The 23,802-nt window shown below is 54.5% G+C and overlaps 1 protein-coding gene across 1 annotated transcript; it reads right to left on the bottom strand.

Annotated features, from left to right (window-relative positions):
- Nucleotides 1-1,554: 1,554 nt before the first annotated feature.
- Nucleotides 1,555-20,808, bottom strand: LOC144677860 (death-associated protein kinase 2-like). Its single transcript, XM_078537861.1, has 5 exons — nucleotides 20,687-20,808; nucleotides 18,489-18,710; nucleotides 9,003-9,141; nucleotides 3,389-3,518; nucleotides 1,555-1,607 (listed from the first exon to the last, which is right to left on the bottom strand). The coding sequence occupies exons 1-5, from the start codon at nucleotides 20,743-20,745 to the stop codon at nucleotides 1,555-1,557; spliced, it is 603 nt and encodes a 200-aa protein (XP_078393987.1). The 5' UTR covers nucleotides 20,746-20,808.
- Nucleotides 20,809-23,802: the final 2,994 nt, after the last annotated feature.

The following is a 23,802-nucleotide window of genomic DNA, read 5'->3' as shown; positions in this document are numbered from 1 at the left end:
TACACCCCTCCCTATCTCTGTAACCTCCTCCAGCCCCCATACCCTCCCTATCCCGGTAACCTCCTCCACCCTCTGCACCCCTCCCTATCTCTGTAACCTCCTCCAGCCCCTACACCCCCTCCCTATCTCTGTAACCTCCTCCAGCCACTACACCCCTCCCTATCTCTGTAACCTCCTCCAGCCCCTACACCTCTCCCTATCTCTGTAACCTCCTCCAGCCCCTACACCCCTCCCTATCTCTGTAACCTCCTCCATCCCCTACACCCATCCCTATCTCTGTAACCTCCTCCAGCCACTACATCCCTCCCTATCTCTGTAATCTCCTCCAGCCACTACACCCCTCCTTATCTCTGTAACCTCCTCCAGCCCCTACACCCCTCCCTATCTCTGTAACCTCCTCCAGCCCCTACACCGCTCCCTATCTCTGTAACCTCCTCCAGCCCCTACACCCCTCCCTATCTCTGTAACCTCCTCCAGCCCCTACACCCCTCCCTATCTCTGTAACCTCCTCCAGCCCCTACACTCCTCCCTATCTCTGTAACCTCCTCCAGCCCCTACACCCCTCCCTATCTCTGTAACCTCCTCCAGCCCCTACACCCCTCCCTATCTCTGTAACCTCCTCCAGCCTCTCTCTCTCTCTCCCTAACTGTCTCTCCTTCTTAAAGCTGACCTCTTTGATCGAGCTGTTGGTGACCTGTCCCTAATTTCTATCTCTCGTCTGATAATCACTCCTGTCAACGGCCTTGGGGATGCTTGGCCATGTTGACGGTGCTATATAAATGCAGGTTGCCCTTGTTACCACAGTGCACAGTGTTGCCACGGCAGCCAGTGTAACACAGCATGGGGGCGGTCAGTGTATTCGCACCATCCGGGATCGCTGATCCACTCAGAGGATGTGACACATCCACAAGCGGCAAAGCAACTGTGGGGGGAATCACTGTCGGTCTCCGGGTGACTGACCAGGATCAGTAATCCCCGGGAATCCAGTGTAACCCTGATTCCCCACTAATCCTGTCCCGTGTGAGATCAGGTGACTGCCCGGATCAGCGCTGGAACCTGGGATCTTCCTGTGCCAGTGGGGTCGCTCTATATATGGTGTGCAGGCCGCACTGGGCACTGCATGTCTCCCCCTGTTTAACACCCCTCTCGCCCAGTGCCCACGCCCCTCCTCAACCACGTCTGACTCTGTGTCTGGTATATGCGGTCTACTGTCTGGAGGTTAGTGGTTACTGCCTGCTGTCTGTCTGCTGTCTCATCCCTGTCTGGTGTCCATCTGTCTCATGTCTGAACCCCATCCGGTCCCTGTCTGGTGTCTGTCTGGACCCTGTCTGGTGTATGTCTGGACCCTGTATGGTGTCTGGTGTATTTCTGGACCCTGTCTGGTGTCTGCCTGGTGTCTGGTGTATGTCTGGTCCCCGTCTGGTGTCTGTCTGGATCCTGTCTGGTGTCTGGTGTATGTCTGGATCCTGTCTGGTGTCTGCCTGGTGACTGGTGTATTTCTGGACCCAGTCTGGTGTCTGCTGTATGTCTGGACCCTGTCTGGTATCTATAAACTCACCACATGTCGGCTGGTGGTCCCAGGGGCTCATAGTTGATGATTTCAGGAGCTGAAAAGAGAAAAGATGGTGAAGATTTTCACAGCAAAACACAGACCCCCACCCCCACCCCCAACACAGACCCTCACCCCCACCCCCAACACAGACCCTCACCCCCACCCCCAACACAGACCCTCACCCCCACCCCCAACACAGACCCTCACCCCCACCCCCAACACAGACCCTCACCCCCACCCCCAACACAGACCCTCACCCCCACCCCCAACACAGACCCTCACCCCCACCCCCAACACAGACCCTCACACCCACCCCCAACACAGACCCTCACCCCCACCCCCAACACAGACCCTCACCCCCACCCCCAACACAGACCCTCACCCCCACCCCCAACACAGACCCTCTCTCCCACCCCCAACACAGACCCTCACCCCCACCCCCAACACAGACCCTCACCCCCACCCCCAACACAGACCCTCACCCCCACCCCCAACACAGACCCTCACCCCCACCCCCAACACAGACCCTCACCCCCACCCCCAACACAGACCCTCACACCCACCCCCAACACAGACCCACACCTCCACCCCCAACACAGACCCTCACTCCCACCCCCAACAAAGACCCTCACCCCCACCCCGATCACAGACCCTCACCCCCACCCCCAACACAGACCCTCACTCCCAACACAGACCCTCACCCCCACCCCCAACACAGACCCTCACCCCCCACCCCCAACACAGACCCTCTCTCCCACCCCCAACACAGACCCTCACCCCCACCCCCACCACAGACCCTCACCCCCCACCCCCAACACAGAGCGTCACCCCCACCCCCAACACAGATCCTCACTCCCCCTCTTGTGTCTGTAAAAGTGTGTGTACACTGTGTGTATAAGTGTGTGTACACTGTGTGTGTAAAAGTGTGTGTACGCTGTGTGTGTATAAGTGTGTGTACACTGTGTGTGTAAAAGTGTGTGTACACTGTGTGTGTATAAGTGTGTGTACATTGTGTGTGTAAAAGTGTGTGTACGCTGTGTGTGTATAAGTGTGTGTACACTGTGTGTGTAAAAGTGTGTGTACACTGTGTGTGTATAAGTGTGTGTACGCTGTGTGTGTATAAGTGTGTGTACACTGTGTGTGTAAAAGTGTGTGTACACTGTGTGTGTATAAGTGTGTGTACACTGTGTGTGTATAAGTGTGTGTACACTGTGTGTGTAAAAGTGTGTGTACACCGTGTGTGTATAAGTGTGTGTACACCGTGTGTGTATAAGTGTGTGTACACTGTGTGTGTATAAGTGTGTGTACACTGTGTGTGTATAAGTGTGTGTACTCTGTGTGTGTATAAGTGTGTGTACACTGTGTGTGTATAAGTGTGTGTACACTGTGTGTGTATAAGTGTGTGTACACTGTGTGTGTATAAGTGTGTGTACACTGTGTGTGTATAAGTGTGTGTACTCTGTGTGTGTGTATAAGTGTGTGTACACCGTGTGTGTATAAGTGTGTGTACACTGTGTGTGTATAAGTGTGTGTACACCGTGTGTGTATAAGTGTGTGTACACTGTGTGTGTATAAGTGTGTGTACACTGTGTGTGTATAAGTGTGTGTACTCTGTGTGTGTGTATAAGTGTGTGTACACTGTGTGTGTAAAAGTGTGTGTACACTGTGTGTGTATAAGTGTGTGTACACCGTGTGTGTGTAAGTGTGTGTACACCGTGTGTGTATAAGTGTGTGTACACTGTGTGTGTGCACAGCAGACCTGACTCCCTGAGTGACCTGTGAGTCTCTGTCACCGCCCATGTCCCCGGCAGCAGTAGCAGCTGCGGCCGCACTTACCGATGTACTGGGGGGTTCCGCACAGGCTCCTGAACTCAGCTCCTGGCTCAATCTTCTGGGCAAGGCCAAAGTCGATGAGTTTGATGTGGGGTTTGGGGGCCTCTTTGTCTCGAAGCATGATGTTCTCCGGCTGGAGGGAGAGAGAGAGAGAGAGGGAGTGACCCACACGAGGACTATCCACTCCCCAGATTGCACCCCTCGCTGTACCCACCCTCCCCCTTTGGAATCTCGTATCCAATGCCTATCTCGCTCGTGTGTCCGGCAGGGTGTCAGCGAGCTATTTGACTTTCTGGGGCATCACAGCTGAGCTTGCTACTGCAGGTCAGCGTAAGGTCAGAGAGCACAACCCCTCCCCCTCAGTACCCCTCTCCTCAATCCCCTCTCCCCCTCAGTACCACCTCCCCCTCAATCCCCTCTCCCCCCCACTCCCCTCTCACCCTCAATCCCCTCTCACCCCCACTCCCCTCTCCCCCTCAATCCCCCCCTCCCCCTCACTCCCCTCTCCCCTTCAATCCCCTCTCCCCCCTCTCCCCCTCACTCCCCTCTCCCCCTCAATCCCCTCCCCCCCTCTCCCCCTCACTCCCCCTCTCCCCCTCAATCCCACCCCCCCTTACTCCCCTCTCCCCTTCAATCCCCTCTCCCCCCTCTCCCCCTCACTCCCCTCTCCCCCTCAATCCCCTCCCCCCCTCTCCCCCTCACTCCCCTCTCCCCCTCAATCCCCTCTCCCCCCCTCTCCCCCTCACTCCCCTCTCCCCCTCAATCCCCCCCCTCCCCCTCACTCCCCTCTCCCCTTCAATCCCCTCTCCCCCCCTCTCCCCCTCACTCCCCTCTCCCCCTCCTCCCCCTCACTCCCCTCTCCCCCTCAATCCCCCCTCAATCCCCTCTCCCCCCTCTCCCCCTCACTCCCCTCCCCCCCTCTCCCCCTCACTCCCCTCTCCCCCTCAATCCCCCCTCAATACCCTCCCCCCCTCTCCCCCTCACTCCCCTTCCCCCCTCTCCCCCCTCACTCCCCTCTCCCCCTCAATCCCCTCTCCCCCTCACTCCCCTCTCCCCTTCAACCCCCTCTCCCCCCCTCTCCCCCTCAGTCCCCTCTCCCCCTCAATCCCCCCCTCCCCCTCACTCCCCTCTCCCCTTCAATCCCCTCTCCCCCCCCTCCCCCTCACTCCCCTCTCCCCCTCAATCCCCTCCCCCCCTCTCCCCCTCACTCCCCTCTCCCCCTCAATCCCCTCTCCCCCCCCCTCTCCCCCTCACTCCCCTCTCCCCCTCAATCCCCTCCCCCCCTCTCCCCCTCACTCCCCTCTCCCCCTCAATCCCCTCTCCCCCCCCCTCTCCCCCTCACTCCCCTCTCCCCCTCAATCCCCTCCCCCCCTCTCCCCCTCAATCCCCTCTCCCCCCCCTCTCCCCCTCACTCCCCTCTCCCCCTCAATCCCCTCTCCCCCTCAATCCCCTCTCCCCCCCCTCTCCCCCTCACTCCCCTCTCCCCCCTCAGCACCTCCGCCCAAATCTGATGCCACGTGGGGAGTGGGCGCTGAAGGACCCCCACTGGCCGTGGGACTCCCCCCCCCCCCCCCCCACCACCACCCCCCCGGCCTCCCGGCTCCGAACCTCCTCCGCTAGCAGTTATTCGGCTAGCAGGGGCATCGCCCAGCTGGATCCCTCCCCAGGGGAGCAGGTTTCTGTCCGGGGGGGTAGAGAGGGTGGGGGGGGGGTGGGTCAGGGTGGGTGTGTGGGTGGCGGTGAGTGTGTCTGGTGAAGTGCCGGGGCCTGGCAGCACGTCACAGGGACGCTCGGATAGCGGTAATGTTACTAATGAGCCAGAGACACGGGTTCAAACCCTCCCCCGGGGCCGCGGGTGGGATTTAAATCCGATTAATAAATCTGGGAATATAAAGCGAGTCTCAGTGACGGTGACCATGACGACCATCATCGATTGTCATAAAAACCCCCATCTGGGTCACTAATGCCCCCTTTAAAGAGTTAGGAGCAGGAGGAGGCCATTCGGCCCCTCCATCCTGCTCCATTCTATAAGTTCAAGGCTGATCTGGTTGTGGCCTTAACTCCACTTTCCTGCCTGTCCCCCTCCTTAACCCTTGACCCCCCCCCGGTCGATCAGAAATCTCTCTAACTCGGCCTTGAATATATTCAGTGACCCGGCCCCCACTGCTCTCTGGGGGTGGGGGGGAGAGAATTCCACAGACTGACCACCCTCTGAGGGAAGAAATTCCTCCTCATCTCCGTCTTCAATGGGAGACCCCTTATTCTGAACCGTGCCCCCCTCCTCGTTCTAGATTCCCCCACGAGGGGGAAACATCCTCCCAGCATCCACCCTGTCAAACCCCCCCCTCAGAATCTTATATGTTTCAATAAGATCCCCTCTCATTCTTCTAAACTCCAATGGGTACAGGGCCCAACCTTTCCTCATAAGACAAACCCCCTTCATCCCAGGAATCAGCCCCAGTGAACCTTCTCCGGACTGTCTCCCAGTGCGAGTCTATCCCTCTGGGGATACACAGCCCACGACCGAGTGTTTAAAGAGGCTGGTGTGTGGAAAGGTTGCCGCTATAGTCTGTATGAGTGTGAGCGCGGGCGTGGGTACAGAGATAGAAGTGTGAGAATGTGAGTGTACGAGTGTGTGGAAAAGGGAGGAGGATTGTTTCAGAGTGTGAATATTCAAGTGTGTGTGTAATTGTGAACATTGTGTTAGTGTGAATTTCTGAGGGTCAGTCAGGCTGTGAGTGTGTATGTGTGAGACTGTGTGAGTGAGTGAGTGTGAGTGTGAGTTTGAGGGTGTGTGTGTGTGTGTGTGAGGGTGAAGGTGTGAGGGTGTGAGCGTGTGAGGGTGAGTGTGTGAGGATGAGTGTGTGAGTGTGTGAGGGTGAGTGTGTGAGGGTGAGCGTGTGAGGGTGAGGGTGTGAGTGTGTGAGGGTGTGGGTGTGAGAGTGTGAGAGGGTGAGGGTGTGAGTGTGTGAGGGTGAGGGGGTGAGGGTGGGTCTGAGGGTGAGGGTGTGAGTGTGTGAGGGTGTGAGTGTGTGTGTGAGGGTGTGAGTGTGTAAGGGTGAGGGTGAGGGTGTGAGTGTATGAGGGTGAGGGTGTGAGTGTGTGAGGGTGTGAGTGTGTAAGGGTGAGGGTGAGGGTGTGAGTGTATGAGGGTGAGGGTGTGAGTGTGTGAGGGTGAGGGTGTGAGGGTGAGGGGGTGAGCGTATGAAGGTGAGGGTGTGACTGCGTGAGGGTGTGAGTGTGAGGGTGTGAGGGTGAGCACGTGAGGGTGTGAGGGTGAGGGTGTGAGTGTGTGAGGGTGAGGGTGAGTGTGTGAGTATGAGGGGGTGAGGGTGTGAGTGCGAGGGTGTGAGGATAAGGGTGTGAGTGTGTGAGGGTGTGTGTGTGAGGGTGAGGGTGTGAGGGTGAGGGTGTGAGGGTGTGAGGGTGAGGGTGTGAGGGTGAGGGTGTGAGGGTGTGAGGGGTGTGAGGGTGTGAGGGTGATGGTGTGAGGGTGAGGGTGTGAGTGTGAGGGTGTGAGTGTGTAAGGGTGAGGGTGAGGGTGTGAGTGTATGAGGGTGAGGGTGTGAGTGTGTGAGGGTGAGTGGGTGAGGGTGAGGGGGTGAGTGTGAGGGTGTGAGTGTGTAAGGGTGAGGGTGAGGGTGTGAGTGTATGAGGGTGAGGATGTGAGTGTGTGAGTGTGAGGGTGTGAGTGTGTAAGGGTGAGGGTGAGGGTGTGAGTGTATGAGGGTGAGGGTGTGAGTGTGTGAGGGTGAGGGGGTGAGGGTGAGGGGGTGAGCGTATGAAGGCGAGGGTGTGACTGTGTGAGGGTGTGAGTGTGAGGGTGTGAGGGTGAGTACGTGAGGGTGTGAGTGTGAGGGTGAGGGTGTGAGGGTGAGGGGGTGAGGGTGAGGGTGTGAGGGTGAGGGTGTGAGGGTGAGGGTGTGAGGGGGTGAGGGTGAGGGTGAGGGTGTGAGGGTGAGGGTTTGAGGGTGTGAGGGTGAGGGTGTGAGGGTGAGGGTGTGAGGGTGAGGGTGTGTGTGTGAGGGTGAGGGTGTGAGGGTGAGGGTGTGAGGGTGAGGGTGTGAGGGTGTAAGGGTGAGTGTGAGGGTGTGAGGGTGTAAGGGTGAGTGTGAGGGTGTGAGCGTGAGGTGGTGAGGGTGTGAGTGTGTGAGGGTGAGGATGTGAGTTTGAGTGTGTGAGGGTGAGGTGGTGATGGTGTGAGTGTGTGAGGGTGTGATGATGTGAGGGTGAGGGTGTGAGTGTGAGGGTGTGAGTGTGAGGGTGTGAGGGTGAGGGGGTGAGGGTGTGAGGGTGTGAGTGTGAGAGTGTGAGGGTGAGGGTGTGAGTGTGAGGGTGTGAGGGTGAGGGTGTGAGGTTGAGGGTGTGAGGGTGAGGGTGTGAGGCTGAGGGTGTGAGGGTGAGGGTGTGAGGGGGTAAGGGTGTGAGTGTGTGAAGGTGAGGGTGTGAGGGTGAGGGTGTGAGGGTGAGGGTGTGAGGAGGTGAGGGTGAGGGTGAGGGTGTGAGGGTGAGGGTGTGAGTGTGTGAGTGTGAGGGTGTGAGTGTGAGGGTGTGAGGGTGTGAGGGTGAGGGTGTGAGGGTGTGAGGGTGAGGGTGAGGGTGAGGGTGTGAGGGTGTGAGGGTGAGGGTGTGAGGGTGAGGGTGTGAGTGTGAGGTGGTGAGGGTGAGGGTGTGAGGGTGAGGGTGAGAGTGTGAGGGTGAGTGTGTGAGGGTGAGTGTGTGAGGGTGAGTGTGTGAGGGTGTGAGGGTGTGAGGGTGTGAGTGTGTGAGGGTGAGAGTGTGAGGGTGAGTGTGTGAGGGTGTGAGGGTGGTGGCTCTGAGTCCTGTTCAGTCCCCTACCTCCTCCTTTTCTAGTCTATGACCCTCGATGTCCCTCAGTCCCCGTCCAACCCCAGCACCTATTCACCTCGAGAGTTCCCTCACCCTCCAAGTGAAAACCTCTCCCCTCATCTCCCCCTCATGATCTTTTATCAACGCTTCTAAACCCCTCGCCTCGAGTGATCGACCCATTGGCCGGAGGTTTACCCGGTTCCCCTCCCTCTCTAAAAAAACCCTCCCTCATCGTTCTGAAACCTCGAGGTGGTCGCCTCTTAACCTCTCAGGTGGACAGTCCTAAAGTTTCTGAACCTCCCCTCAAAACTGAAGTCCCTCATCCCTGGTACCTCCTCCGAACCCTTTCTGAGGCCTCGACGGCTTCTCCCCGAGGCGGGGGGCCCGGAATGTTCCACACTACTCCGGCCGAGGCCCTAACCAGCCGGTCTGTCTGCCTTAACCCTCTTGTGTGTAAACTCCGGTAACCCGGGGTGGACTAACAGGTCCATGAGTTGTCGGCGTGGGAGGGGGGCGTGATCGTCCGTGTGGGTGGGCGTGGGACTGGGAATGGGTCAGGCGTGTGAATCCACACGCCTGGAACACGAGGTGGGGGTGGTCACAAACCGTGGGCTGCTTGGGCGAGGCTCAGCGTCTGGTCAGCCGACAGTGATAGACTCGAACCCCCCCCAAAGCCCGAAGGCTCTTGACGGAGATTCAACACTCGAGCGGAGGCGCGTTGGGGGTGTGGATTCTCCGGCCGGTGGCTTGGCGGTGAGACCGACGCTGGTGGACAGCGAGTCTCTACCTTCAGGTCCAGGTGAGCGATGCTCTTGCTGTGTAGGTAGCCCAGCGCCTGTAGGATCTGCTGGATGAACTCCATGGCCTGCTCTTCACTCAGACTCTCCTTCTCGGCCACGTAGTCAAACAGCTCTCCGCCCGAAACCCTGTCGCAGAGAGGGAGAGAGAGGCAGTGAGAGAGGACCGGGCAGGAGATTGTATCCCCGAGGCTGGAGAGAGAGGGAGAGGGGAGAGAGGGAGCAAGGCCAGGGGAAAAGGGGAGATGGAGATGCTGACTCTCACTCCCTGCCCTCCGACCTCTGACCCCAATTCACTCCCCACCCTCTGTCCTCTGGCGCTCTCCCTTCCACCTCCGACACTTCGCCTCTGACCCCGACACTCTCCCTCTGACCTCTGATACTTTATCTCTAACCCCTGACACTCTCCCTTGGACCCCTGACGTACTCCTTCCGACCTCTGATGCTCAACCTCTGACCCCAGGCATTCTCCCGCCAACCTCTGACACTCCACTGACCCCTGACCGTCTCCCTCTGGTCTCAGACAGTCTACCTCTGACCCCTGACACTCTACCTCCGACCTCGGACAGTCTACCTCTGACCCCTGACACTCTCCCTCCGGCCTCTCACCCCTCACACTCTCCTTCCGACCTCTGACAGTCTACCTCTGACCCCTGACACTCTCCCTCCGACCCCGGACAGTCTACCTCTGACCCCTCACACTCTCCCTTTGACCCCTCACACTCTCCCTCTGACCCCTGACATTCCAACCTCTGACCCCTGACACTCTCCCTTTGGGCCCTGACACTCTCACTCCGACCTCTGACATTCCACCTCTGACCCCTGACACTCTCCCTCCGACCCCGGACAGTCTACCTCTGGCCCCTCACGCTCTCCCTTTGACCCCTCACACTCTCCCTCTGACCCCTGACATTCCAACCTCTGACCCCTGACACTCTCCCTTTGGGCCCTGACACCCTCACTCCGACCTCTGACATTCCACCTCTGACCCCTGACACATTCCCCCGGTCCAGTTAATGCCCCAAGGCCCCACGTTGGGCTCTGGGATGACGCCTGCTGTGTGGCTATGAAGCTGGATCTGTGGTCATTAAGCCACGACAACCAGACTCTCACCCTGACCTATCCCAGGATTGGACTCTTCCCTCCAGCCAGCGCCTAACCGTGGATTTATAAAGATTCAACGTCTTTGTTAACTCTCTGTTGACAAAGCTTGGGCTGTTTCCTGTAAAATTACTTCATGCTTTCCAACGAGTTCTCAAAACATTCAGAGTGAACTGGACACTTAGAGAAAGTGATAAGTTTGGACTTACGAGAGGGAAGTCATGTTTGACAAACCTGTTGGGGTTTTGTGAGGATGTCACTTGGAGCAGTGATAAAGGAGGACCAGTGGATGTGCTGCCTTTGGATTTCCAGGAGGCTTTCGATAAGGTCCCCACTCACGGTGGAGGTTAGGAGACAAAATTAGAGTGCGTGGGATTGAGGGGTAATACCGTGGCATGGATTGGAGGATTGGTTAACAGACAGAAGACAGAGAGTAGGAATAAACGGGCCATTCTCAGGATGGTGGGCTGTTATTAGTGAGGTACCACAAGGACCAGTGCTGGGGCCAGAGATGTTCACGATCCATATCAATGACTTGGATGTGGGGGACCAAATATAATATTTCAAAATTTGCCGATGACACAAAACTAGGTGGGAGTGTGAGTTGTGAGGAGGCTTCAAGGGGATTTGGGCAGGCTAAGTGAGTGGGCAAGTAGAATATAACGTGAATAAATGTGAAGTTATCCAGTTTGGTAGAAAAAACAGAAAGGCAGAGTATTTCTTAAATGGTGAGAGGTTGGGAAATGTTGGAGAGAAAACCATAATTACCACATCCCACCCGCTTTACTGGGAAACATATTTTACAAGTACAATTTTCTCAAAATAGCAAAAATTATTTACGCAGATGCGTAATTTAGAAGTTGAGATTTTCTCGGGGGTTTCCTTATGTGTGTAGAACGTCTCAGCTCTCCAACTTCAGGTGTTTCGTAAGGAACCTCCTTTTCTGAACATCAGGTGCTTCAGTAGGTTCCTGCAAACAAACCTCTCTCCTCAACTCCTGCAGGCACAACAGACACATCTGTACTGGGCTGGGTTCCCTCAACAGGAAACGCAGACCCGCTCATGGTTCCGCTGGTGGAACCAAATCTTGGTGATTTCTCTCTTCCTTAAATGGTCACGTGTTTAAGATGATCCATCCTTCCCCCCTCCACGTGGTCAGATAGAGGTCCAGTCACCGCACTTATTCCACCCGGTAACCACTTTGGTCCTTCCCCGAAGTTTGTCACCTATACCGGCTCTCCCACGGTCAATCTCCTCTCCCGACTACGCCAGTCGTGTCTGGTTTTCTGGCTTCTCTGACTCCACCTTCCCCTCTAAATCCGGCATTATTAATCTCAATCTCGTCCGGAGACAGCGTTTCACCCATAACTCCGGACACCTGTTGTTGTGTGAGGGGTGGTCCTGTAATGTAAGAGAAAGCCAGCTCGCTTGGTTGCCAAGGAACGTCCAGTTAGCTTTTCCATGCCTGTCCTGAATGTTTGAACCTCCCTTTCGGCCAGTCCGTGTGAGGGAGGGTGGGTCCGGTGCAGTTTTCACAGGAGGGATACCGTTGAGGCTGATAAACCGTTGAAACTCAGCACTCAGTAAATGCCGTGCGGTTATCGGAAACGACTACTTCTGGTAGTCCCTGAATGGCAAAACTCTGAGGTAGTTTCTCCATTGTAGCGGCTGTTGTTGGTGACTTCACCTTGTAAACGTCCGACCATTCTGAATGGGATCGACAATGAGCAGAAACATTGATTGTGTGGGACCTTTCCTGAGAACAATGTGTAACCGCACCCAGGGTTTACCTGGTCACTCCCATGGGTGTAATGGAGCTGTCACTGATAACTATTGTTAACCCAGTGCTTTACTAAACTCTCTATTTCACCATCCATCCCAGGCCACCATAGATAGCTGTGTGCTATGGTCTTCATTCGGGAAATTCCTGGATGGGCTCTGTGTAGATCGGTTAAAAGTGTCTCCCTTCCCTTTGGAGGAACTATCACTCGTGCCCCCCACAATAAGATGCCATCCTGACTGGTTATTTCAGGCCTCCTGTTGAAGGACGGGTTTCATTCCATCAGATACCGGCTCCTGTGACCAACCCTGAAGCACTTGTTCTCGTGCCTGAGATAGGACTGGGTCCCGACTTGTCCAGTCTCTGATCTGTCGAGCGTATACCGGAGAGGAATCTAAGAAATTTAACCTCAAAACAAGTCCCTGTGGAACTGGGACGTGCTGATCATTTTCTTATAAAGGCAAACGACTAAGGGTGTCGGAGTTTGCGAGTTGATTTCCAGACCCATGTACGAAAGTGTATTTCTATGCTGCCAGGATTAAGGCCCATCGTTGTATTCTTGCTGAGGCTATGGGCAGTATGGCCTTGTCCTCACTAAACAATCCTAGCGATGGTTTGTGGTCTGAAACGATAGTGAAATGACGGCCGTGTAGGTACTGGTGAAATCTCTTGGCCTTCTTCCTCTATCTGTGAGTATCCCTTATCCGCTGTGGTGAGCGTTCTTGATATGTGTCCTATAGACCGTTCTGAGCCATCGTCTATCCGATGGGAGAGCACCGCTCTCACTCCGTAGGGAGATGCGTCACATGTCAACACCAATTCTTTCCTCTGGTCATAATGGACCAATAAATTGGACGAGTGCAGCAATTGTTTCCCCTTTATGAAAGCTTCTGTCTGGGGGACCTCCCAAGACCAACGTTGGTCCTGTTTGAGTAGAGAATGCAGGGGGGGTCAACACTGTAGACAAATTGGGTAAGAACTGCCCATAATAGTTGATCATTCCTGGGAATGATTTGAGCTCGGAGACGTTCTTTGGAGCAGGTGCCTCTCTTATGTCTCTCACTTGCTCCTCAACCGGGTGGAGACCCTGTCAATCTACCCGGTGACCCAGATAGATTACCTCCCTCGCTTGGAACCTGCACGGACCCTTTGATCGGGTTTGAGGATGGGGACTATCGGCGCTGCCCATCCTGAGAACAGCACAGGTTGTATAACGCCCAGTTGCTCCAATCTGTCCAGTTGGATGTCGACCTGATCCCGAGGTGCATAAGGTGCTGGTCTTGCCTTGGTGAATCGGGGGGGGTTTGCCTCTGGATCCACATGAATATTTGTTTGAAACCCGTGGGTCCTCCCAAGCTCGTCCTTGAAGACTGAGACGTATTTTTGTGGTCGCTCCAATAACCCTCTCGCTCTCAGCTGGGAAATTTCGACCCATTCTAACTTAATCTCCTTTAGCCAGTTTCGTCCCAGGGGGGCTTGGCCCCTTGCCTGATACCCCCCGCCATCAAGGGGAATGTTACTGATGGGCTTCCATAGTGGACAGGTTACTCTGCTTACGCCTTTGACCTGGATGTCTTCACCGGTGTACGTTTTTAACTTGGCATCAGTTTCCTCTAAATTTAATTGATGTTTGAAGGTGTCTTCGCCAATCACTGTAGAGGAAGCTCCTGTCTCCAATTCCAGTCTAATAGGCCTTCCATTTACCTTCACTGTTACATATATCGCTTCCGTCTTCCCAAACTTCCAATTAAATAATGAATAAATACCTGAATCTGTTACTTCCGGCTCTTCTACGTTGTAGATCTCACAGGTTATTTTTGGGTTTAAAAGTCTGCCTGATTCTTTTCCCCGCACTGCCTCATTAGGCGTCCATTTCGATGACAACAAAAACGCTCCTTTTTTAAAAAACTGCCGATCGTTATGAGGGTGTCTGCTTCTGCCTCTGTCGCGATCATTCCTAGTTTTCACTGCTAAGTCATTCCTTTTTATTTTTCTGCTGTTTCCCGGTCTTCGGCACAGCCTTGCATTTTCACACCCTTTTCGTCTGGATCTTCCCACCCAACGTGGAGGACGGCGCCGTTTTGCGCTCCCTGTATGGCTTTCAAATCCCTTACTGCGCTCTCCGTGGCCAGCGCTTTCTCTAGCGACTCCTTAACATCCGAATTTGTTTGGGACAGTAATCTCTTCTGAACCATGTCCTCATTCGCGTCGCACACCAAACGATCTCTGGGCGTGTCGCTTACAGACGTCCCAAACTCGCGATGTTCTATTAACTGCTTCAAACTTGCCGCACAACATGCAAATGTCTCCTCACCGGGGGTCTATTCCTTGAATTAGACTTGAAATGTTGCATCGTTACTGAGGGCTTTGGCCGGTAATGGACCCTTCGCAAGGTCCACCGATTCATCAAAACTTTTCCAATCCGGGGCACTGGGTGCCCGTCAAACTTTGAATAGGTTTTTAATTCCCACGTGCAGATAAGAGGATCGCTCGCCTCTTCTCTTCCCCCGTAAAGTCGCTCACTTGGAAATAGCACAGGGCGTAGCGAGACCAATCGTCCGTGACTGGATCGAGAGGATCGACCCTTCCGCGAATCGGAAATCCCACTTGCAACCAGCATGCGAGGTCCAGCCAGATTCCGTCGCTCTCGATTTCTTTCGTTAAGTGATTTTGCCCTGGACGCTAGTTCGTGGCATCTGCCTTCTATCATCGCTTATCCCTCGTTGCCAGTTTGTCACGTCCTCGTCGCCAGTTTGCTGCGTCCTCGTTTTACCCTCACTTTACCCTCCCTCAGTACTGACCCTCCGACAGTGCGGCACTCCCTCAGTACTGACCCTCCGACAGTGCGGCACTCCCTCAGTACTGACCCTCCGACAGTGCGGCACTCCCTCAGCACTGACCATCCGACATTGCGGCGCTCCCTCAGTACTGACCCTCCGACAGTGCAACTCTCCCTCAGTACTGACCCTCCGAAAGTGCAGCGCTCCCTCAGTACTGACCCTCCGACAGTGCGGCGCTCCCTCAGTACTGACCCTCCGACAGTGCGGCGCTCCCTCAGTACTGACCCTCCCACAGTGCGGCGCTCCCTCAGTACTGACCCTCCGACAGTGCGGCGCTCCCTCAGTACTGACCCTCCGACAGTGCGGCGCTCCCTCAGTACTGACCCTCCGACAGTGCAGCACTCCCTCAGTACTGACCCTCCGACAGTGCGGCGCTCCCTTAGAGTGGCAGGAACTGAAGAGGGTGATCTGGGCAGGGTTGTCAGGTCGGGGGAGAGGGTGGTAGTGGGCGGGGTTGGGTGTGCTCGGACTGGGGGTACCTGGGAGTTGGAGTCGGAACAGGTGGGAGCTCGCCATCAGCAGTATAACTCAGTTTCAGGCTCCGGCATGCGCAATGGGGAGGTTGAAAGGACCTGAGGCTGAATCTTTAAATAATGTTGTTTCACATCATGACTCACTAGAAAATCTCTCTCCTTGTTTAGTTGAAGGTTTCTGTTCCCCGCACAGAGGGACCAGCACCAGGGCTGAATAACAATCGGACCCAGATGCCTGACAGTGCACACGACTCCTGGTTTACACTGTTTACACTGGGCAGACGCAGCCAGAATTCCCGGCGCCTCACATTGTGAGGAACCATCGGACAATCCCTGGGGATCCCGGCCAAGTTATCGGTCTGTTCCCAGCCAGCAGCACTAAGCGAGAGAACGGTCCCCACCCTCAGGACAACACAGCCTGGCAGCCAATGACCTGCTTCACCTGAAGGGACCTCGCCGTTGGAATGCGGAGAATGCCAGCTTGCGCACAGCAAGATCCCACCAACAGCAATGTGCTGGTGACCCAGTGATGCTGGTTGAGGGATAAATCTGGGGTCCCCGGACACCAGACAGACTCCCCCACCCCAGTACTGAACCTCCGACAATGCGGCGCTCCCTCAGTACTGACCCTCCGACCGTGCGGCGCTCCCTCAGCAGTGACCCTCCGACAGTGCGGCACTCCCTCAGTACTGACCCTCCGACAGTGCGGCGCTCCCTCAGTACTGACCCTCCGACAGTGCAGCGCTCCCTCAGTACTGACCCTCCGACAGTGCGGCGCTCCCTTAGTACTGACCCTCCGACAGTGCAGCGCTCCCTCAGTACTGACCCTCCGACAGTGCGGATCTCCCTCAGTACTGACCCTCCGACAGTGCGGCACTCCCTCAGCACAGACCCTCCGACAGTGCGGCGCTCCCTCAGTACTGACCTTCCGACACTCTGATATATCCCACACCCCTCACTGTACCACTCTGATATACTCCACACCCCTCACTGTAACACTCTGATATATCCCACACCCCTCACTGTACCACTCTGATATATCCCACACCCCTCACTGTAACACTCTGATATATCCCACACCCCTCACTGTAACACTCTGATATACTCCACACCCCTCACTGTAACACTCTGATATATCCCACACCCCTCACTGTAACACTCTGATATACCCCACACCCCTCACTGTAATACTCTGATATACCTCACACCCCTCACTGTAACACTCTGATATACCTCACACCCCTCACTGTAACACTCTGATATACCCCACACCCCTCACTGTAACACTCTGATATACCCCACACCCCTCACTGTAACACTCTGATGTACCCCACACCCCTCACTGTAACACTCTGATATACCCCACACTGTAACACTCTGATATACCTCACACCCCTCACTGTAGCACTCTGATATACCTCACACCCCTCACTGTAACACTCTGATATACCCCACACCCCTCACTGTAACACTCTGATATACCCCACACCCCTCACTGTAACACTCTGATATACCCCACACCCCTCACAGTAACACTCTGATATACCCCACACTGTAACACTCTGATATACCTCACACCCCTCACTGTAACATTCTGATATACCCCACACCCCTTACTGTAACACTCTGATATATCCCACACTCCTCACTGTAACACTCTCTGATATACCCCACACCCCTCACTGTAACACTCTGATATACCCCACACCCCTCACTGTAACACTCTCTGATATACCCCACACCCCTCACTGAAACACTCTGATATATCCCACACCCCTCACTGTAACACACTGATATACCCCACACCCCTCACTGTAACACTCTGATATACCCCACACCCCTCACTGTAACACTCCGATATACCCCACACCCCTCACTGAAACACTCTGATATACCCCACACCCCTCACTGTAACACTCTGATATATCCCACACCCCTCACTGTAACACACTGATATACCCTTCACCCCTCACTGTAACACTCTGATATACCCCACACCCCTCACTGTAACACTCTCTGATACACCCCACACCCCTCACTGAAACACTCTGATATACCCCACACCCCTCACTGTAACACTCTCTATATACCCCACACCCCTCACTGAAACACTCTGATATACCCCACACCCCTCACTGTAACACTCTGATATACCCCACACCCCTCACTGTAACACTCTGATATACCCTACACCCCTCACTGTAACACTCTGATATACCCCACACCCCTCACTGTAACACTCTGATATACCCCACACCCCTCACTGTAACACTCTGATATATCCCACACCCCTCACTGTAACACTCTGATATACCCCACACCCCTCACTGTAACACTCTGATATACCCCACACCCCTCACTGTAACACTCTCTATATACCCCACACCCCTCACTGAAACACTCTGATATACCCCACACCCCTCACTGTAACACTCTGATATACCCCACACCCCTCACTGTAACACTCTGATATACCCTACACCCCTCACTGTAACACTCTGATATACCCCACACCCCTCACTGTAACACTCTGATATACCCCACACCCCTCACTGTAACACTCTGATATACCCCACACCCCTCACTGTAGCACTCTGATATACCCCACACCCCTCACTGTAACACTCTGATAATCCCACACCCCTCACTGTAACACTCTGATATATCCCACACCCCTCACTGTAACACTGATATACACCACACCCCTCACTGTAACACTCTGATATATCCCACACCCCTCACTGTAACACTGATATACACCACACCCCTCACTGTAACACTCTGATAATCCCACACCCCTCACTGTAACACTCTGATATATCCCACACCCCTCACTGTAACACTGATATACACCACACCCCTCACTGTAACACTCTGATATATCCCACACCCCTCACTGTAACACTGATATACCCCACACCCCTCACTGTAACACTCTGATATATCCGACACCCCTCACTGTAACACTGATATACCCCACACCCCTCACTGTAACACTCTGATATCTCCCACACCCCTCACTGTAACACTCTGATATACCCCACACCGCTCACTGTAACACTGATATACACCACACCCCTCACTGTAACACTCTGATATATCCCACTCCCCTCACTGTAACACTCTGATATAGACCACACCCCTCACTGTAACACTCTGATATACCCCACACCCCTCACTGTAACACTCTGATATATCCCACACCCCTCACAGTCTCTGAGGGTCTCTGTGTGTACTCAGGGGATAGTGTCAGAGTGTCGGAGGGTCTCTGTGTGTACTCACAGTTCCATGATCAGGACCATGTCTGTCCTGCCCGCGAACACATCGTGCAGCTCAATGATATTGGGGTGTTGCACCTGCGACAGGATGTTCACCTCCCGGTCAATCTGCTCCCGATCCAGACCCCACCGGCTGGTCTTTGACTTCCGCAGTTTGATGAACTTGGCAGCGAAGGGGTCTCGAGTGGTCTTGGTGTAGCACATCCTCACAGTCCCAAAGTGACCACTGCACAGAGAGGGCATGATCAGAACCAGACTAAATCAACCAACCCCTACACTGTCCCCATCAAACACTCCCAGGACAGGTACAGCACGGGGTTAGATACAGAGTAAAGCTCCCTCTACACTGTCCCCATCAAACACTCCCAGGACAGGTACAGCACGGGGTTAGATACAGAGTAAAGCTCCCTCTACACTGTCCCCATCAAACACTCCCAGGACAGGTACAGCATGGGGTTAGATACAGAGTAAAACTCCCTCTACACTGTCCCCATCAAACACTCCCAGGGCAGGTACAGCACGGGGTTAGATACAGAGTAAAGCTCCCTCTACACTGTCCCCATCAAACACTCCCAGGACAGGTACAGCACGGGGTTAGATACAGAGTAAAGCTCCCTCTACACTGTCCCCATCAAACACTCCCAGGACAGGTACAGCACGGGGTTAGATACAGAGTAAATCTCCCTCTACACTGTCCCCATCAAACACTCCCAGGACAGGGACAGCACGGGGTTAGATACAGAGTAAAGCTCCCTCTACACTGTCCCCATCAAACACTCCCAGGACAGGTACAGCACGCGGTTGACCACTGTGGAAGGGCCATGCAGATCAGGGGATTTAAGTTATGGGACTACTCCTGGTTTTTTCGATACGATGAGTGTCATATCGTTGTAAAGCTGCTTGTAACACACGGGGCCCCTAATGGGGTGGTGCAAGTGTGAGGGAGTCAGAGAGTGAGCGAGCCCTAGCATGGAGGCCTCGAAGCAATCAGGTTACCCCTCAGCTTCTTCTGTCCCAAGGGAAAACAGCCCCAGCCTATCCAATCTCTCCTCGTCGCTGCGATTTTCAAGCCCTGGTAACATTCTTGTAAATCTCTGCACTCTCTCCAGGGCAATGATGTCCTTCCTGTAATGTGGTGACCAGAACTGGGCACAAAATTCCAGCTGTGGCCTAACCAGTGTTTTATACACTTCCAGCATTTACATCCCTGCTTTTGTATTCAATACCTCACCCAATAAAGGAAAGCATTCCATCTGCTTTCTTTACCTCCTTATCCACCTGTCCTGGCCACCTTCAGAGACCTGTGGACACGCACTCCGAGGCCTCTCACTTCCTCAACCCCTCTCAACATCCTACCGTTTATTGAATATTCCCTTGCTTTGTTTGCCCTCCCCAACTGCATTCCCTCGAACTTTCCCGGATTGAATCCCATTTGCCGATTGCCTGCCCATTCACCCGAACCATTGACATCACTCTGGAGTCGACAACTCCTCTTCACTATCAACTACGCAGCCAAATTCCCCAATCATACCCGCTTCAATCAAGTCCAAATCATGAATATTTACAACAAACAGCAAGGGTCCCAACACTGAGCCCTGTGGAACACCAATGGAAACCGTTTCCCATTCGCTAAAACATCCATTGGCCATTATCCTTTGATATAAATGCGTTGGAAGCCGTTCAGAGAAGGTTTACTAGACTCATACCAGGAATGGGTGGGTTGTCTCATGAGGGAAGGTCGGACAGACTAGGCCTGTATCCAATGGAGTTTAGAAGAGTGAGAGGCAACTTGATTGAAACCTTTAAGATCCTGAGGGACCTTGGACAGGGTGGATGTGGAGAGGATGTTTCCCCTTGTGGGAGAATCTAGAACTAGGGGTCACTGTTTAAAAATAAGGGGGTCGCTCATTGAAGACAGAGATGAGGAGAATCTTTCTCACTCAGAGTCTCTGGAACTCTCTTCCTCAAAAGGCGATGGAAGCAAAGTCTTCGAATAGCGAGATAGATTCCTGATTAACCAGGGGGTGAAAGGTTATCGGGGGTCGGTGGGAATGTGGGGTTGAGGTTACAATCAGATCAGCCACGATCTTACTGAACAGCAGAGCAGGTTAGAGGGGCCGAGTGGCCTCCTACTGTCTCCTAAATTTATTTCCATAAGTAACCTGGATCAAAGCTGCCCTCAGTCTCCTTTGCTGTACTCACCTGCCGAGTGTTTCCCCGAACTCATACAGCTCCTCCACATTCTGATGGTTTACAGCCATCTCTCTGTAGTCAGCTTAGACTCTCCTCACCAGACCGTGGCTCTGAAGAGACAGCAAACACCTTCAGGAATAGGATAAAGGTCCTTTCATCAACAACACCAACTTCATTTCCTGTCTTACCAATGTGAAATATCAGGCATTGCTTACCCTCAACCACCCTCGCTCACCCAATCTCACCTGAGCTACAGCAACCTCCACAGAGCACAGTACAAACGCCTAGTTAAACACAGTCCAAGCAAAGAGCCCCTTCCCATTCACTCCCACTGTACACAATCCCAATGTACCCAAACCCCTTCCCATTCACTCCCACTGTACACAATCCCAATGTACCCAAACCCCTTCCCATTCACTCCCACTGTACACAATCCCAATGTACCCAAACCCCTTCCCGTTCACTCCCACTGTACACAATCCCAATGGACCCAAACCCCTTCCCGTTCACTCCCACTGTACACAATCCCAATGGACCCAAACCCCTTCCCGTTCACTCCCACTGTACACAATCCCAATGGACCCAAACCCCTTCCCGTTCACTCCCACTGTACACAATCCCAATGGACCCAAACCCCTTCCCGTTCACTCCCACTGTGCACAATCCCAATGGACCCAAACCCCTTCCCGTTCACTCCCACTGTACACAATCCCAATGCACCCAAACCCCTTCCCGTTCACTCCCACTGTACACAATCCCAATGGACCCAAACCCCTTCCTGTTCACTCCCACTGTACACAATCCCAATGGACCCAAACCGCTTCCCGTTCACTCCCACCGTACACAATCCCAATGGACCCAAACCCCTTCCCGTTCACTCCCACTGTACACAATCCCAATGGACCCAAACCCCTTCCCGTTCACTCCCACTGTACACAATCCCAATAGACCCAAACCCCTTCCCGTTCACTCCCACTGTACACAATCCCAATGCACCCAAACCCCTTCCCGTTCACTCCCACCGTACACAATCCCAATGGACCCAAACCCCTTCCCGTTCACTCCCACTGTGCACAATCCCAATGGACCCAAACCCCTTCCCATTCACACCCACTGTACACAATCCCAATGGACCCAAACGCCTTCCCATTCACACCCACTGTACACAATCCCAATAGACCCAAACCCCTTCCCATTCACTCCCACTGTCCACAATCCCAATGGACCCAAACCCCTTCCCATTCACTCCCACTGTCCACAATCCCAATGGACCCAAACCCCTTCCCATTCACTCCCACTGTACACAATCCCAATGGACCCAAACCCCTTCCCGTTCACTCCCACTGTGCACAATCCCAATGGACCCAAACCCCTTCCCGTTCACTCCCACTGTCCACAATCCCAATGGACCCAAACCCCTTCCCGTTCACTCCCACTGTACACAATCCCAATAGACCCAAACCCCTTCGCATTCACTCCCACTGTCCACAATCCCAATGGACCCAAACCCCTTCCCATTCACTCCCACTGTCCACAATCCCAATGGACCCAAACCCCTTCCCATTCACTCCCACTGTCCACAATCCCAATGGACCCAAACCCCTTCCCATTCACTCCCACTGTACACAATCCCAATGGACCCAAACCCCTTCCCGTTCACTCCCACTGTGCACAATCCCAATGGACCCAAACCCCTTCCCGTTCACTCCCACTGTACACAATCCCAATGGACCCAAACCCCTTCCCATTCACTCCCACTGTCCACAATCCCAATGGACCCAAACCCCTTCCCATTCACTCCCATAGTAACTCCTGTCTAAACCCAGAATCCTCCACTATCATCATTTTGGGGATGCCATTGACCAGAAACTGAACTGGACCAGCCATATAAATACTGTGGCTACAAGAGCAGGTCAGCGGCTGGGAATCCTGCGGAGAGTAACTCACCTCCTGACTCCCCAAAGCCTGTCCACCATCTACAAGGCACAAGTCAGGAGTGTGATGGAATACTCCCCACTTGCCTGGATGAGTGCAGCTCCCACAACACTCAAGAAACTCGACACCATCCAGGACAAAGCAGCCCCGCTTGATCGGCACCCCATCCACAAACATTCACTCCCTCCACCACTGACACACAGTAGCAGCAGTGTGTGTACCATCTACAAGATGCACTGCAGCAACTCACCAAGTCTCCTTAGACAGCACCTTCCAAACCCACGACCGCTACCATCTAGAAGGACAAGGGCAGCAGACACATGGGGAACACCACCACCTGGAAGTTCCCCTCCGAGCCACTCACCATCCTGACTTGGGAAATATATCGGCCGTTCCTTCACTGTCTCTGGGTCCAAATCCTGGAACTCCCTCCCTAATAGCACGGTGGGTGTACCTACAGCACAGGGATTGCAGCGGCTCAAGAAGGCAGCTCACCCACCACCTTCTCAAGGGGGCAATTAGGGGAGGGCAATAAATGCTGGGCCCAGCCAGCGACACCCACATCCCCGAGAAAGAATTTAAAATAACCCTCGCCACGTCAGCCAAATATTCCAGGTGAGGGGTGAGGGGGTTGGTGGGGGGGCTCTGGAATAAGTTGAGCGTTGCTTTTGCCATCTCTGCCCAAAGCTCACCAGTCACGGGGAGATCTGATACCAGACCAGGCCGCACCAGCTCAGCCACCTCCAAGCTACGGCCGCCAGGGTTTGACCTCAAAGGCCACCGCGGGTCAGCGAAGGGGAGGACCATCGAGTGGGTGTTAGTGCCCTTCTCGAAGACCCCCCCACCAGCAAAATCCTGACAAAATCACCCTCCCCGGACTGGACGCTGTGTCCCGGTGACCAGACACCGAAGGCCCCAAGGCCCGATCCTGTCTCCTCGACGCTCGAATGGCCAACGCCCCAGAGAAGGGTCAAGAAAACGCTCCCAAAGGACTCTCCGCGGTTCCCCTTTAAGTGTGGCCGCGGGGGTATCAGTGACCCGCGGGGGGTGGGGTGGAGCTCGCCACCCAGCGTTCAAAAATGGCAGCTCGGAGACGCGACACCTCGGCGATGAGGCAGGGAAGGGGAGGGAAGGGAGGGGGAGGCCCCTGCACACTCCGGATCCCACGGCCTCCTGGGAGCAGCCCTGCA

This window comes from Cetorhinus maximus, unplaced genomic scaffold, assembly GCF_964194155.1.
Source record: "Cetorhinus maximus unplaced genomic scaffold, sCetMax3.hap1.1 HAP1_SCAFFOLD_3189, whole genome shotgun sequence".
Taxonomy (NCBI): domain Eukaryota; kingdom Metazoa; phylum Chordata; class Chondrichthyes; order Lamniformes; family Cetorhinidae; genus Cetorhinus; species Cetorhinus maximus.
Note: the sequence above shows the minus strand (reverse complement) of the source record. Positions and strands in the feature narration are given on the sequence as shown.